General features: G+C 45.7%; 1 protein-coding gene across 1 annotated transcript in view; it reads left to right on the forward strand.

Annotated features, from left to right (window-relative positions):
• TANC2 (tetratricopeptide repeat, ankyrin repeat and coiled-coil containing 2) overlaps positions 1 to 17,507 on the forward strand; it is a 241,105-nt gene that overhangs the window by 91,174 nt on the left and 132,424 nt on the right. Inside the window, exon 5 of the mRNA XM_086766662.1 lies at positions 4,392 to 4,571. Within this exon, the coding sequence (XP_086622788.1) occupies positions 4,392 to 4,571 (180 nt within the window). The remainder of the gene's footprint in view (positions 1 to 4,391; positions 4,572 to 17,507) is intronic.

The following is a 17,507-nucleotide window of genomic DNA, read 5'->3' on the forward strand; positions in this document are numbered from 1 at the left end:
GGGCTGCAGGGAAGGTGGGGAGAGACTCTTCAGCAGGGCCTGGTGGGACAGGATGAGGGGTAAGGGTTTCAAAATGGAGGGAGGTAGATTCAGATCAGATATTAGGAAAAAATTTTTTACACTGAGGGTGGTGGAGCCCTGTCCCAGGCTGCCCAGAGAGGCGGTGGATGCCCCATCCCTGGAAACGTTCCAGGCCGGGTTGGCCGGGGCTCTGAGCAACCTGATCTGGTTGGAGATGTCCCTGCTCCTGGCAGGGGGGTTGGGCTGGATGGGCTTTGAAGGTCCCTTCCAACCCAGACCATTCCGTGATTCTGATTAGGGATCAAAATTTAGAGTTAAAACCTTGAAGCCCTGTGAAACGTCAACAGCTGAAATGACTCTGTTAACATGGGATCTTTTTATTACTGTTAAAATGTATTATTTTAAAATGTATTACTTTAAAGCAGAAGAGTTAAAATAAAATTAGGAAGGAACAGGGAATTTGTAACTGCACGTACCCCGTGATAGCTTGCACATGAGCATCATTTCTGTGCGTCAGGGATGCAGAATGGATGGTTGCTCTTTTCCAGCCGCTGCTCGCTCAGATGAAGTTGCTGTCGTGCTCCTTCTTGGAGGCTGAGCTGTGCCCGCTTCCTCCGCTGCTGGTCCCCGTGGTGTCCTGTCCTTTGTCCGGGCTTTGTTGTTGTTACAGGACACGGCAGCGCAGACACAGCTGGTGCTGGGCGCTGCCCGCTGCGTTTCCCTGCGCTCGGTCAGACGCTCGGTTCTCTCCAGTTGCGATTCAGCCTTTTTGTTCAGCATCTCTGCATCCAGAAAAGTACCGGTTTTGGGCAGAGGACGTGGGGCTTTTTTTGCAAATACTTATTGCCAGAGACTGGCCAACCTGTGTCTGTGTGCCTCAAGGAGTGCGGTTCCAGGAATAGCGGGAGCTAGCAAGAAGTTTCAGTGTGAGAGGGAATAGAGGGGGAAACAGGTAAAAAAATACTTTCAGCTTCTTGGAGAAAGAAATTTCTGCGCTAAATATTTCCGTTTGGATCAATGGATGTGCCCGCAGATGCAGACTGTCTGTGGTGTAGAAGAAGGAGCCGTGTCTCTGCTCCACAGCAGCGTTCCCTTCGGCTTTGCCCTGCTCCGTGTCCGTCAGTTGCTGTCTGTCCGCACACGTTAACGTGTGTTTGCCGTGACGATGGGCCAAAGGGTTTTATTCTGCTGAGATAAACCCGCCAGCTGAAATGAGCTGAACGGCTTGTGTTTCAGCTCCCGAGTCGCTGTGTGTGATGCCCACGTGTCACAGCTCTTTGTAAGCTTTATCATTCTGAAATACTTACAGAAATAGTTCATTAGTTCAGATGAGCCCTTTGCAGTAGCACTGTATTTAAATATTTTTTTGTGGCCAAACCTGTCAAAGTTCCGGTTCAGCCGTGAACGATCCCTAATTTGAGAGTTTGACGAACCCGGTGTTCTTTGTCTGAAACAAATTTAAAGCGATTTCAATGACCTTGTTCGCGTGTTTGTTTACTCTGGCAAGGGTGAGAGAGACATTTTTACATCTGTGGAATGAAAACAGTACCTCGTGGGTATTTTTGAGTTCACTAGTTTTGCTGTAAAGCATTTGAATTTTAAGAGGGAAAATACTCCTGAAAACTTTGTCGAGTTATCATTACTTGTATTCTGTATAAGATACTGGCCGCAGTTGCCCTCAGTTTTAGGTGAAGATTGGACAAAGCTGCTGTGAACTGACCCCAGAGCAGCCAGTGAGACGCGCACACGCTCTGAGGGCTGTCCCAGACCTGAGGCTGGGAAGATGCCTGGTGTTTGTAGTTCCCTCAAACCCCACTGCCTAGCCTGAGGACATCTGAACGTTGTTTTTAAGAATCAAAATCAATGATGGCAAATCTTTCTTTTTTTTTTTTTTTTTTTTTCTCGTGTCTGGCGCCAAATGTATTTCGAAAAAACGTAGTTGCTTGTTTCTGTCGACGCCAGCGCCGATCTTGGCGCCGATGCCGGTTTGCCTTTCCTGGCGCTCGCGGATGATGGTGAGCAGGCTTGCAGAGTCAGCGGAGGTGTTCAGCTCCCAGTAACCCTGGAAAAAGCAAGGTCCTTGATCTGCTTCTATCAAGAGAGCTATATATGGAGCCAGTAATTACAATTAGCAATGCACAGCTGGAAGAAGTCGATTTTGCTGTATTAGCAGCAGGCTATCACATTATGCCCTCCTGGAAAAATGTGCCCAACTGCCCTAACAGAGCCACTGCATCTTTTGGGTGATTAGTAGGAAAAACTTCGGAACAAGATCATTGAAGCTGAGATTTCGATCTCTGCCGAGCAGTAGCGCTGTCCCGTTTGTTGTGTGCGTGCATGACTTGGGCTCGCTCTTGAGAGCACGTTGGAGATCTCTCCAGCGTCCCTCACGTGTTCGGTCTAGACAGCTTGCTTGGATGTGGACACCAGGATTACACGAGAGGAATGCGGTTTTAGCGCACCGGAGTACTGCCGGTGCGTGGGACTGAAGAGGGCTGAGTGGAGATGGCCGTAAGCACAGACCCTGCGTCTGTAACGAAGCAGCGCCGGTGGTCGCGGTGGCACACGGCCACCTCGCGTGGATGGTCTCGCGTTGAGCAGCGACGCTGAGCCGCTGCTTCTGTAGAAATGGGAGTAACGGCAGGGGAAAGGTGGTAAGGCAATAATTCTGGTTTTCTCTCACTATAGACAAATATTTAATATATATACATGCATAAATATATATATTTGTCTATTTGTATAAAAAAGCATAATATTGTCAGTAACAGCATATTTTAATTAGGAAAAAAAATAACAGTGATCTGTTCCCCCTTAAAGGGATGTACTCGTTAGAGCATCCGTGTGCACACTTAATTAAAGCAGCATGAAATGAATAGAAAAACATCAGTGGCTGGCTCATAGTTCGTGGCAATGATGGCAGTCTCTGATGAATAAAACATATCGAACTGTAGCACACTTACTAGAGCATACAGAAGTTAAAACAAAGAACAAACACCTCTGTGAGGATTAGGCTTTGAGTATGTGTTCAGTAAACTCCTGCGAATGTGGCGAGCGTTCCGTGAGCGAGAGAGTAGAAGTCACATTTTGAACAGTGTCTGTGTAGGGGACGTTCGTGTTTGGTTTGGTTTCTTGTAGCGAACGATACAAAAACGCTGAGGGATGTTCCTGAAAGTTGGCATCAGTAACGAGTGGGTTTTAGCCACAACTACACTTCAGGAGCTTGTCCAAGATTTTTGACGGTTATTTCAACACGAGTTTTTCCTCCGATCAGAAATAACATGTTGGGTTGTTCACACTGTCCTTTGGATATCTGGAATGGCTTTAGTCCATCTCCTCCTCTGGAGTACCACGTCTTTGAGGCGTTTACCCTTTTGATTTCTTCCCACGTTTGTCTGTCTAGCCTTCTGTCTAGCAATTGCATTTTTTTTCTATAAAAACATTTTCTCGCAGGCCTGCGCGAAGATGTTTAAAAGCCAGCTCTCCAGTGGAAATCAAATAATAAATGTCTTTATGGAAGAACGTTAGTAGTCACTAAAAGCTGAAATCCACCTCTTCAAGGCGTGGCACGGCTGTAATCTTCTTACGTTATCTCTGATGAAATATTAACATGAACAGTTTGAGGCTGGTTTTGCAGATGGATTCTCAGTTGTCTGTTAGGTTGTTAATCTCGGTGCCTGGAACCACGTGTTCTCCACCAGCGCTTTCCGTATTCCACAGCGAGCAGCAGAAGCCCCACGGCTCCCGACTCTTGCTGCTCTGGAGCACCTGCCCTTCGTTTCTCATCAATATTTGTTGCAACAGTTGGCGATATGTGCCTTTATTGTTCTGTCTTCACTTGTCGCGTTACGTGGTGTCTTCCATGTGGATCGGTGCGTCACCCCCGTACAGGCCTTGTCCTGAGCTGGAGGTCGTGGCTGCTTTCGGAGGCTTTTGTTCTTTGGTTTTGTTGGTGGGTTTTTTAGGTTACAAGTCCTAGTGTTGGAATTTAATTCAACTGGAAGGTTTTTATTAGAAATCTACGATCTAAACACACAAAAAACTACCAGTAAAAGGACAACTATTTTGATTTATATTTAGAAGTGGTGATTCTAGGACTCTGAAAGAAAAATTAAAAAAAGATAATTAATTACTTCATGGTTATGCTGTTCATAATCTAAAGAGGTGTGCTGAGATGCTCTTCCAGAAATACAGTTTCTTAAAGGGACGTGTCCAGATTGCAAGATGGACAGGAGAAAGCCACCGTCCCGTGCAGCGAGGGGCCTCTGCGGCCGGGCCGGCCCGAGCCGGCCACTCCTCTGCCTAGGAATGATAAAAGCAGGAGACTCCCTTGTGTTCTGACCAGTTCCTTTTTATTTTTCTATTCCCACCAGGCACCTCCACAGAGAACGACTGTGCTTTTGAACCAGACTACGCTATTCCGCCACTCCCAGTGACCGAAGGTATGCAGCACATTCGGATTATGGAGGGCATGTCCCGCTCCCTTCCATCCTCCCCCTTACTCACACATCAGTCTATCAGTGTTCGGCTCCAACCTGTGAAGAAGTTAACTGGTAAGGACTTTAAATAAAGTTCAGTGGGGCTTTTAAGGTCCGTTGGTGCAAAAATCTGTAAGAAAAGGCTTTAAACAAGCTTCTGTATGCAACATTTGTTTATTGTAGCAGCTGCTTCAGGCAAAACCAGGATCGGATTGGATTTCATACTAACAGAGAAATCTTTCTGTTCTGAAAATAATATCTCTGTTTTACAAATATTCTCTAGTTTTCTGAGAAATTTCTAGCAGAGTGTGTTTCACTTCCACTTTGTATTGTGCTTTATGCACAGCGGAAGTGTTACAGTAATTTTAAAGAACTTTATGCTGAAGTTTTGAATGCTGAGAGAATACATCAGAAAAATGATAAACTTATATAGCAAAATGATTTTTTTTCATAGTTCATGCATATTTTTGAACTGTTTTCTTTATCTTACCTGCTGGGATTGTGGTTTGAACACCTAGAGATTTTAAAGTACTTGGATTTTCAAAAGCACTTGGAGTCTAACATCCATTTAAAAGCTTGATACCGTATTTCTGCTGGTAGCAGTTTTGAGAAACTTGCTTCTTGCCTAAAATCTGACGTCCCTCCGTGCCCATCGTTAGAAACGACCAAGCAGTGTACAGTGTTTGTACTGAGAGAAACATATAAAAAGACTTTTTACCCCCTGTAGTCGGATCTATGCTTACAAACGGGAGCTCTGATACACTTTGTGCCTCTTGTTTTCCTTGTCCTCTGGTGAAAGGAGAAATTGAAAAGAACGGGAGGAAGAGATTCCGGAATCGTGACAGGGTCACTTTGCAGGATCTCATGGTGGTCTGAGCACCTTCGGTAGCAGTGAAGTCTCTCCCTGCAAGAGAATGAGACAGAAAAGGATATAAAAGGACATGAAAATAGTTCAAAAAAGATGTTTCAGTGCCTTACTTGTCTGTCTTCAGCTTGAGTTTCCCATCCCTAAGAACTTCTAAAGCCTGGCTGTAGTTCTGCCTTAAAATGTGCAGGCCTGAACCGACTTTTCGGTGGAAACGAGAACAGCTGTGTAGTTTAGAGGCTGGTTGTTCAGGAAGGTTGATGATGTGGCACTTGGAGGGATTTGTGGGATTTTGTGGATTTGGGGTTTTTTTTTGAAATGCCTCCTTTTTGAAGAATGTCCTTCAGTTTGCAGCCCTGCGTCAGGGCTGTGCAGCTGGATGCTCAGATCTCCTTTCTGTTTGTCCGTCGGCATTTCCTTCTCCTTTGTGGAACAGCTAGGAGCACAACAGCTTGTGCTTTACCAGGGTAGCTGCTAGAACAAGCTTGGCTTTTAAAAGTCTGGTTTTGACTTTTAGAATAGTAAAATTCAGTAGCGGGTTACAAAAGCGGTTTCAAAACGCAATTCATTTTAGCTTAGTGTCTCTAAAACCTTGTTAGTTTTTATTCTAGTTATCAGTGCTTTCCTCCGGTACGAATACGCTGCTTACAGTGCTTTGTGGGGTGGGAATTCTGTCTGTGCCTGCGATTAACTTTTTTTTTTCTTTTTCTTTTTCTTTTTTCTTTTTTTTTTCCCCTTCCCCCTCCCCTGTCACGCAGAAGGGGATAGGTGTGGAATCCGCAACCTTCCTGCCACGAAAAGCATAGGTTGTGAAAAATGACAAAAATAAAGCCAGGCTATTTTTTTCTCCTCGCAGCATGTCTGTACTTGTTTAATTTGTTGTATAATGTGCAGCTAGTTTGTTCCTGCCTTTCTTGAGTTTTTTCCCATGATCCTCACATTCATCCAGTTTCCTCTTCCTTCTGGTTTCTGAGTTACTTGCAGGGATTTTCTTCTTTGCTTTGTGTGGCTTGCTTAGTAGAGGCAGGTAATATCAGCCCGTTCCCCAGACCTTTTTTCTTCAGCTAGGAAAGGATGAAAAGCATTGTATTTTACAAATGGTTTAGACCTTGGTAGTATCTCTATCTCATTAATCACCCTTCTGTCCCTCCTTTTGGCTATAATCCTTTGTGTTTATATGCTCTCCTGTTGGACCTCTCAGTAACGTTATATTCATGCATCTACTTGAACAGTTCATTACTCCTCTTGGAAATATTTGCAGAGGGTTTGAGCTGTACCCCATGGAAAGAGCGATTTTTCTGACACCGCTGCAGCACTATTTCCCTAAGAACTTCCAGGCTGCTCAGCAAGTTGCCTTGGTGTAGATCTGCTGGACCTCTGGCTGCTCAATAGACGTTAACCTCCTCCCACTTCTCAAAATTACAACAGTTCATCCTAGCAGATCAAGCTGCATGTGTTCATAACTGTTTTTTTCCAGGTGGAAACAGATGAGACTCCATTTAGCTCCAAACTCAGAAAGCTTTTGTTGGATTTGGCAGGGCTGCTGTTTGGAGTGTCCCGCTAGAGCAGATACCAGAATTCCAGCAGTGGCTTTTGCAGGCAGTAGTTCAGAGAAAGGGATCGTGATTTGTACCTGTGTCCTGGTTCTGGCTAGGATGGAGTTAACATTCACCTGGGCTGGGAGGAGAACTGGGGCTGGTGGCCCCTGTGGCTGGGGCACCCAGCTGGGATGGGTTACTAATTAGCCAACAGCTGGGGCTAATTTACCCCGATTAGCCCAAGGGCTGGTCCATCCCATGGGACACCATGCTCGGTGTATCACTGAGGTGGGTGCTGAGAGGAGCTTCCTGCTGCTTCAGAGGAAACTGGATGTGGAGATTTGCTGTAAGTCATTGTACTGTATTTATTTTCCATCACTGTTTTGTTTTCTTCTGTTATCTCTCTTAAATTTATTTTTGTTTCATCTCAACCCATGTGTTTTTCCTGCCTTTTGTTTACCAGTTCTCCCTTCTGTCCCGCTGGAGGGTGCGGGGGGGGTGAGAGAGAGACTGCGTAGCTTGGTCTCCATCGGGGCTGAGCTACGACAGCTTCCTTCAGGGGTTTGGGCAGCTTGCGGAAACGCGTGCTCAGACGCGGGTGAGGTGCTCTTACCAAGCCGCGCAGCAGGTGTTCAGCTGGTGAAAATGCATCCTGCTCTGTCCGTCTGGTTTGGAAACCACGTGTGGTGAAGCAGACCTGCACAAGGTGTGTGCAAAACAGGGTGACTTCAGTAAAATGAGATAATTGTTATTTACACAAAGGAAGAGAAGAAAAGTGCAGGCTCCTGGTTGTGTTCAGAGGTTCATTTTGGGGCCACACATAATGATCTGTTGGAAGCTGGTTGGGAAGATGACTGTGTCTGTCTCTTCTACTTGTGTACTTTTCCGTCTGTTTTAAATGCTGTGTTCACGCTGAACCAGATCTGGCATCGCGTGAAAGCTCACAATAATGTTTTGCGCCCACGTGTCTTGGTGGCTTCAGCGGAGCTCCTGATATGCTTAGAATTCAAAATGTGTTTCAGTGCGTTGGTAGATTAGCATGATTTTTTAAAATTATTAGTTTAATTTACTGTTGATACTCTAAAAGGAGGGTGTTTATTTTACATCCTCATGCCATCATTACAGGAGTTTGTTTGCTTTCATTAAGGTGACGTGTAAAGGAACTGGGGAAGTAATGCTTTCCGCTCTCTCTTGTTGATAGTATTTATTGCATTTCTTCAGCTATTCCTTGTCGCTGTCTCTCTTATTTACTGCCAAGCTGAGAGATTTAGAAAGTAAACGAATCCTTCGGCAGCAGAAAGAGATGGCTGTTGAACTACTGACCGTTTGTTGTACCAGTAAATTAGACGGGTGGGTTTTTTGCTGGAGGACATTAACTGGCAGTTTCTAAAGACCTCTCCTTGGTTTTATTCCCTAGTATAACAGCATGATCTATAAAATAAAGAACATTTGGAGTTAATATTAGATTTGTGAAGACGAGTTCACAGCCTTGCGCTGTTTTTTGAGGTGTTTCTCCCCAGTTTCACCCAGTGTCCCTCTCTGATTTTAGAGAAGTCGTGTAAGTGCCATCGTAGCATGCTCAAAAACTGGCAGAATTGATCAGCAACTTGGGTCCAAAATCTTGGCGTGAATGTGGGAGCTTTCGGATAAAAAGCAGCAGCCAGCAGTTGGACAGTAAGTGCGTGGAGACGTTTCAGAGTCTCGCTGGCTGGGGTGGTTTCCTCCTCTGCGTTGTCCGTTCTGCTGTCCGGTTGTTAATCCTACACAATAACAGCAGTGATTCCTTTTGGAAAGGGGGCGAGGGCGATTCTGGGAAACTGAAGTGTTACAAAGGGAGGCTTTTGTCCTTCCGACAGTTGCCACGTGGATTTTTCAAAGCGACCTTCAGAGCATAGAAAATTGCGGAAAAATTATCCAATTGTAGGGTTTTTTCATGCTATTCACTTCTTATATGCGTTTGCGTGTGACTACCCCGTTCACGTCATTATTTCCATATCTGCAGAGTAGCTGGATAGTGGAATGCTGCTGTTTGTGACATAAAAAACTTTGTTGTATCTTTTTTGGTTTTGGGGTTTTTTTTTGGTAAAGATTTAATTCCTAAGGCCATTTTTAACAAAACACGACTGTACCAACTTCTGCATTTATGCTTTCTGGAGTTCCTCAAAGGTGAAAATTTAAATACGAAAGACTTTTTAGGCTCTTGGCAAGATGATTTCCTCAGGCTGCAGTACCTTGGCTCGTTCTGGATCCGCACGCCTCTGCTCCGGTGTAGGAGAGAAGGCTGATCAGCTCGGACAGGGAGCGGGAGGCAGCACGGGCATCGGGGGTGTCGCGTGAATTTGAGGTTTAACCTAGCCCTTTGAAAAGGAAAAGAAACCTGTATGGTGCAGAGGAACTTGCCCAGTAGAAACTGCGATGCTATCTGTTTATTTCTTTATCTTTTTATTTCTTAATATAATATTTTGAAGTTCTTAACCGGACTGGTTTGTAAACAAGTCAACTTTGCATCCACAGAAGGGTTAACATGGCAGCTTTTGGAAAGAAGACGTAGGAACACACGATGCGGTGCGTTACGTTTATTTTCAGAGGAGCTGACGTCGCTTGCTAACACGTTGGTATCTGGGGTTTCTGTGTATGGAGCCTTGGCTGGATTCAGAGGCTGATAAATATTCAGTATGGGTGCGATTTTCACTCTGCTGAGTAGTCTGGTGATTAAGAAAAACTGAGGCCATAGTGGCTCGAAAGGGTGAAGCAAGCGTAAGTAATGAACTGTCCCTCTCCTGCCTGTGGGACCTGTTCTTTAGCAGTGGGTAAGAACGTGTTTTAGACCAATGTGTTCACCCTATTTATGCTATTTAGTAATTTTTTTTTTTAATTACAGTGGCTTTATTAGCAAGTAAAATGTGAAAAATACATGAAAAAAACAAAACTCTACCAGCCCTGGATAAGTATGTAGAAGACCCAATTTTGATTTCCGTTTGGAATAAAATTAGCACGTAAAGGTTACCATGCTTACTGCGCAAAGAGAGCAACCGCTTTCCAAACCGTTGCGTTAAATATTCCACTGCCCATCAAACGGGTATCGCTGGTGACTCAAAGCCGTGGTTGCGATGAGAATAATGCAGTTAGGCTGTATGCCTTCATTCAGCAAAGCCTGGCTTTTGAGGAGGGTGCTTACAGAGATGAATGTAGCTAAGTGCTTTCCTGAACCAGTGCCAGAAATAGTCCCCAGCGTTGCGCTGGGTTAAAAGGTGAGGTACTGGGCTGAAAGGCTCGGCCACCGATGCTTTATTCTCTGACTGGAGCCCACCACGTGCAAAGGGTTTGCGCAAAGCCCTGCGCTGCACCTAACTCCTCCTCAGGAAAGGTTTTAATTTACAGGCTGTACGTTTATGTGCACAAGGATAATTTTATTCATCGCTGTGCTTGGCTATTTCTGGGTTTTTTTTTTTTCATGTTGACTGACAGATTGCAGGCTTTAGGATTCTTTCAGAAAGAGCGTGTGTATGTAAGTGCCTGTGCACAGAGGGAGGAGGAGAGAATATTACCAAGAAATTCAGGAAATAAATCATGCTCTTCTAAAAGCTGCCTGAGTGTTTAGGTTTGGATTCTCAAAGGCCTTATTCCCCGTGCACGCAACGTCAATTGGATGCTTTGGTGTCTTTGAAGACGTGGGCCTGAGGAACTGGTTTCGTTGCAAATGCCCCGCTTGGAGAACATTCCTCCCTTGTGCTTTGGGAATGTGGGAACTTTCCATAAGAAGAAACTTCATAGAAAGGAGTAGGTGTGGCAATTAATAGCATCCTCTTTCCTAAAGGTGCTCTGTCTCTGGATCCTTCAAAGCTGGCGAGAGCAGAGCCAAGCGGGATGGAGACTCGCTCCTCCCTCTGGCACCAGCATGACTCTCACACCCCCCAGGTCCAGCCAGGCTGGAGATGCCCACGGGCGATGTCCCCTGTGCCCCCATCACCCACATGGTTTGTAGTGCTGGGAAATGGGAGATCTGGGGTCTTGTCTCACCCCATCCCTCTGCATCCTCCCTTGGATCTCGTGGGAGTAGCCATAAGGACTGTTACTTCTTCCTTCCCTGTATCTTTAGCAAATGGTTAAATGTTCATGATGCAAATTGTAATTGTGGGGCTAAACAAGTCGAGATCTCTCTGCTCGAAAACTCTCATTCTTGTTTAATGGTGACAAACACAGATGAATAATTGCAGCCCTCCGGGACTGCTTGTTCTCCCCGAACTGATGCGCTGACTCGGCTGGGTGTGAACGCGGGAGAGGACGGGGCCGCTGCTTTAGGTGTGTGAGTGCTGGGGAGAAGCTGGCTGTGCTGGAACGTGGTTGTTCAAATAGAACAGGACAGTAAACAGGATTTCTAAAAGTTTAGTTTTTGATTACTGAGCAGAGATTTAGAACTCCAGCGTTGTGTTGGCTTTGGGTGAAAAAATTCACCAAGACCTGAAAGTTCTTGGTGATCGCAGTATATTGTCTGTTTGAGCACGTGCGTGAAGTGAAAAGCATCTGATGGCAGTGTGAAGTACTGGGGTGCGTTCCCTTCTGTGTTTGCGCGGAGTATAAACCTTGATCCCGTCGGGAGCCTGCGGCGGCAGCTGTGCATACGAGTTGGGTTTCGCTGCGGTGCTGCTCTGGAGCTGCATGAGGGGCACCGCCAGCCCTCCTCGCAGAGCAGCGCCGGGTGCTCAGGTGAAGTTGGGGACGTTTTGCCGTCTGTAGGAGCGGCTGGGTCTCTGGTGGGTGGCAGTGCCGCTCAAGCAGTCAGCCACCTGATGGTGCTGCAGTTTGGTTCATCCCAGGCTCGCTTACGGAAAGACAGAGCTGCTTACCTGCGCCGAGCTGCGTGGTGTCCGTGGGGCTGGCTGGCACCCTGGCTTCTCACAGGTGTTGGTTTGGGTCATTGTTAGCGTCCTACCGTTTTCCTTACTTAATAATTTCAGTTACCTCAATTTCAATGAATTGAAAAGGCTGTGAAGTCGTGTTGTTTCGTTGTGTTTTGGTACAGTGCTCCCAGAACGAACGCGTCTTGGTTTGACGCGGTTGTGCGCGTGATGATTTGTGCCGACTGGGAACAAATAAACCCGTACCCAGCGAGGAGAAGGGGATGCTGCACCTTTAAAGCATCCAAGGGCTTACAGCCTTTTAGTGTAAATTGCTCCCAGAATCCATGTCACAACTCCTTATATGGTGCTGCTTTTTTCTCTGAGTTGCCATGACAACAGCAGCACTGCACCATTCATCAGCTCTGGTCCTGGGCTGCATTGCTAGCCCTTCGCCTTACTCCGAAATGTTCCGGAGAGCGCCGGTGATTCATTCACTCGGCTATACTGCGCCATTATTTACCTGTTCTTTCAGCAGGTCGCTCTAACAAAAGAGCGAATTAAACTGCGCCATCGAAACAAACTGTAAAAATACTTCTTTTTCCCCCCAAGGGAGACGCGGAGTCTCCATGTGCTGCGGCATTCTGGAAGGAAGGGCTCTCTAACGCCGAGAGACTCAGCGAAGACAGAAAGCTCTGTGTCTGTCGGCTTTTCCGAAATCGGCTTCGAGCCTGCTCCCTGGGGATGGAGAAGATGCAGAAGTGATGCTTGTTAGGGACGGCGGGCACCGCAGGGAGACGGCGGTTGTGCTTTTGGGACCGGAGTTTGACATCAGCAGCGGGAGGTGTCACCTGTAACATCATCCTGACGTGGGGAGAGGCAATATGGAGCTGGCGCTAGGGAGAGGGGTGGGCCGGATCTTCGCCGGAGGGCCGCTCTCCAGGCATCGGTACCCGTGAATTAACAGTCTCGCTGACCTCCCGCTGCAGGATCGCAGGCTCTCGGGTGATGGGGAGAGAAAACAAAGCCTCGTGAGTATTTGGGCAATTTGTCTTGCGTGGACTTGGATTTAAATCGTGTTAGGTGTTCCTCGGCCTCCTTTGACTCCGCAGAAAATCAGTGTAGAATAAGGGATTCTGATGCTCCTGGTTTACCAGGAAGCCATTAGAACATGTGTAGTGTTGGTAAGGATTATGCTACGTGGGTTATTTTTCTTTTAGTTGTTGTTGCAACACTTTTACATAATCTGAGTTCATCGCCTGCTTGCAGGACGTGCACAATTCCACGTACAAAATGTAAATTAATGAGCAATGAAAAAATTCCACTCTTGAGCACTGCTAAAATATAAAAACTGCTGAGGAGTGTATTGAAAAATACTACAGATATCCAGAGTGTTTTGGTTTAAAAATTAGAGAACAATGAGATGGGGCTAAGGTTTTTCTTCTGTATTGCAGAATGTCCACAAATTAGTTTTGAGTGGGTTATAAAATCTCTGTGTGCTGGGTGAGAGGTTTTTGCTTCTCACTAAGAGAGTGAGATGTTTAATTTCAGTGCTCCTAGGAAAAATACAAATAGATAACCAGTCACTTTCAACGTATAACGTGAGGAAAAGCTATTCAAGTGCCTGGTGCTCACGTTGCACCTAATTTTTGAGGAATGTTATGCTTAAAATTGTTGGTGTCGGGACAGACTTTCATCCTTTTTTAGGTATTTTTGTATCATACTGGTCGCCATATGCTTCCATCTCTTTTTATTACTGTCGTGCTGTCAGCGTGACATTGATCTGAAATGCGTGGTTTTCGCGTGGGAGCGGAGGCCGGGTTGGAGGCCCGCTCTGAACCGCGCGGTGATGCCGGGGGCCGAAGTGCCGTTACCTTCAGGGGGTTCTGACGATGCCTGATGTATTTTTTTTTCTGCCCATAATTCATTTTCCATTTAATTTGCCCTAATGCATTGCAATCCGTGGCTATGCAGAGGTTTAACACAGGTAGAAAACTTGGGTTTTGTCAGAATTACTGAGTCGTACCTTTTAAAAAATGACGTAAAACACACGCACAGCAGCAACGTTTTGCGGTGGCCTTGTCACCTGCCGTGTACTCCAGTGTGGCAAACTCCGGTGTCTCCGGAGAAGGAGGATCCTCTTTCATTTACAAAGATAGATGCTGAATATTTTTTTTTTTTTCCCCTGTTGTGTCAGTTCTCACTATTCATTTTTGGGATGCTTCATCCATTATTTTTGGGCCTGTGATTTGTTTTGACAGGCCTGTACTCAAATGGAAACCAGCTGGGCCTGCAGAAATAAAACAGGTGGATGAATGTGTCTCTGCGCTACCCACATATGTACATTAAACAAACAGAACTCTCTCTGAAATTAGTAAATTTCTTGATTGCTTGTGGCTCCAAAACTGTTCCTGAAATTTATACGGATAAATAGTGCGTCTATGTGTAACTTTTTGAATTAAACCAAATCCTGTGCTGAGGGCTTTTCTTTTATTGGAGACCTGTCAAAACTCATGATGTTTCTGCATTAATTTAAGGATAGTTTGGATGTAGCTTTTATTTTTTAAATGGAGGGAAGGGAAAAAAAAGGCATATCATATTTATTGGCTCTTGAAAGTCACTTACTAATTTTAGCATGGATTTTTCCCAAACGTTGCTTAGAGGATGAACCCTGTTCTGCCTTGTTCTGACACACAACTGCTTTCCGTATTGATGGAATAGAAACCGTAATAGAGATGCAGAAAATCCTACATGCTCTTTTTTTTTTTTTTTTAATTTTTTTTTTTTTTTTTTTTTTGCATCGATGCTGTTTAACTGCTCAGACTTGCCAAGGATGGGGTAAACGCATCGTCACAGCACTAAAGCTGGAAAAGGTGACAATAGCTTTTCATTTCAGGTATTTGTGTGTGTGCTTAAACAAAGGGAGAACCCCAAAGGTTTATGTTTAGTGCAGAGAACATCAAAAAGGCAAACAAAATAGTCCTGAATCTCCATGGCTTTTCAGAAGCTGGGAGCTAGAAGTCTGTCCTTATTTCACACTGGTGCTGTACCAAATGGAGCATCTGTCACGATTACACTTCTGGTGTGTGAGAATTTTAATTTTTAGACATAGCTAAGAGGTTTCTATAGCAAGAGAAGGTGATGTGGGAGGCCTCCTATGGAGTCAAATCAGGCCATCGCTCTTCCGTGTGCCGCGTCTTTCCTCCTCCCGCTCCTGGAGCCCATGGGGATGTTCTGGGCGCTGGATCCTGCTGCTCTGTGTGAGCAGAGGGGCCTTCACGGGATGCTCACTTTTGGAAAAAGCCCTTATCTCCAATGGGGCTGCTTGTTTTCTAATCCTCTCCTACTTCTATAACAACAAGACAGCCCATTTTGGAAACTCTTCTTCCTGTGTCCTCCATTGGCACGCTGGGTTATTGGGTTGGGTTTTCTGAAGGCTGACCATTGCTTTTGCAAAAGGTGGCTTCTGATGTCGTCTGTGCCTGGTTGCCTCTAATCACGTAGGAAGCTGTGGTCAGGCTCACCATGACTCACTGTTATCCCGAAGTCTGGAGTGATGCCACGTGTTCAAAGTTCCCACAGCGCGTGTACAGCTCCGCCTTACGGTGAGGTCGCGTATTGCAGAGCTGTGTGCTGGTTTGTCAGCACAGGTCCCTGACCAATGCCCAAAACAGGCAGAAAGCTGAGAATTGACCTTGATCCGTGGCTCTGGACCGTTGCTTTGGTGCTTGCTATCCCTTTCCTTGCTCCGTGCTGACTCCCTTGAGTAGCTGTTGGCACTGTGTAAGTCCATTCCTGGATGTAGTGCTGATTTAACCACATACGTGTGATGTGCAGTCGTATGAAAGGTGGCTTTGGGCCAGCATTCGAGCTGTATTCCTACAGACCTGCACACCTTCTGCAGACAGAAACGTTTGCCAGTGGTTCTTGCACCTCCAGATACGCTTTACTGTAATCCGCTCCTCTGCACTTTATTAACAAATAGCAATTGTTATTCTTGTTTGTTATCCAGATATGCTTCCTGATGATTTTTTTCCAAGGAGATAATGTGTGTATACATTTCTAAATGAGCTGCTTTCTTATTCCAGCATCAGCTTCAGCCGTTTAAACAATAGCCCTCTGAGAACCTTGTTTGTTGAAGTACAGCTACAGACGGGCCAGAAATTCTTATAGTGCATGTGGAGATGGGCATTTTTTCTGTTAAGAGAGAAGAAACACCCTACGGCTAAATGAAATGAGAAAATTAACCCAAACTGTTTTGAAATGGTAATTTGACTGGGGGGGGCGGAAGAAAAATCTTCCTTTCCAAGGTTTATTTTGTTAAGTATCTTTGTATTTATTAAACCAGATACTTAGGGTGCTGACGCGTGCCGTGTTGTAGGTGAAGGCCACGCAGCCCAGTGACTTTAATATCCGAGAGCTCCTTCATCACAGGTCTGGCCCGTGTCTGTCATGGTCCGAAGGTGGCTGGGGCTTGTGATGGGCTGCCCGGGCGCCTCTGCCCTCGGCGCTTTGTCCCGTGCGGACGCCGAGACTCTGAGTTGGTGGGTGCCAGCTGGGCTGAAGGTTGGAAAATGAAGGGCTGATTTCCCCAGGTGGTGTGGAAGGGGTTGCTGTCAGCGCGTTTGGAGGAGCTGTGTGTCTGACAGCCATGGCAGGTAGCACCGAACCTGGCACCTCACTGGGTGCTGCGTTAGGGCTTGGCAGTCACTTGTTCTTCAGCGTTTTGTAAACACAGAATTATCGTCCCGTTATCCTCTCCCTCCCTCCTCCGTACCCCTGGTTAGAAAAGTTACTTTTGGAATCGTGTTCCTAAATCCGCCTGGTTGTATGCAAGAGGCGTGGCAATGGGAAATGGAAATTTTCTGAAACACTGGAACGTTTCTAAAAGCTTTTCTGTTTTACACCAGAGAAGCGAGCGGTGTGGATCTGTACCTGTTGCTGGTACTGCTCTGGAAAACAGATTCTTGCTGCCCGCTTACTCCAAGGGCAGGTTGCGTAAGGAGATGAGGATGGATGGCCCCGCATTGTTTGCTAGTAAAGGAATCACCACTACGGAACATATGGGCTTTGTTTTATCTCATCCCGTGTTTGTCAGAAGTTTCTGCTGGACAGAAGGCGTTTGTGCATGGCTAAATACATGGCTGTGCTGGAACAGGGTCTGATTGCCAGACACCCAGCGCTGCTGTGCGGTAACCAGCTAAACACCGCACGCTTGATTTGTTTATACACACAAGATTAAATTTCTGGTTTCACGTTTGCATCAAAACAGTACTTACTATGCAGCGTTGCATTGTAGTTTGATTTCAGAAATAAGTGGGTTTGCGCTACAAATATTTCATCCCGTGATAATGGTGCAGCTATGACTTATCTTCGTGTCAAGTTTGTCCTCGAGCCATGGTGCCCTGTGTTTTACGGAGCCAGGTACCGTGAAATGTCAGCAGAGGAAATGTGTTGGCCAGCTTTTGTAAGTCTGGATTGGCAGATGCTGCTTTAAATGTAACGTTGTTCTCTCTGTGTTTTAAAATTTCACCTCTTAAAGCAGAGACTTGTTTCTGTGCCTTTGTTCTCAGCGGGATCTGTTTGAGCATCACCTTAGCTGATGCAGAGGTGAAAGAGCTGGACTGTTGCGTGCTCTTCTGTATTCTTCTGGCTGTGCTGGTTTGATTCTTCTGCAATGTTTCTTATTTTCTTCTGTAAAAGTAACATAGACAAATTTTTTATATATGGATTCCTGTCTACCTGTATTTCTTTAGGAAGCAAGACTTAA

Source organism: Chlamydotis macqueenii, chromosome 25 (genome assembly GCF_036417535.1).
Source record: "Chlamydotis macqueenii isolate bChlMac1 chromosome 25, bChlMac1.mat, whole genome shotgun sequence".
NCBI classification, from domain to species: domain Eukaryota; kingdom Metazoa; phylum Chordata; class Aves; order Otidiformes; family Otididae; genus Chlamydotis; species Chlamydotis macqueenii.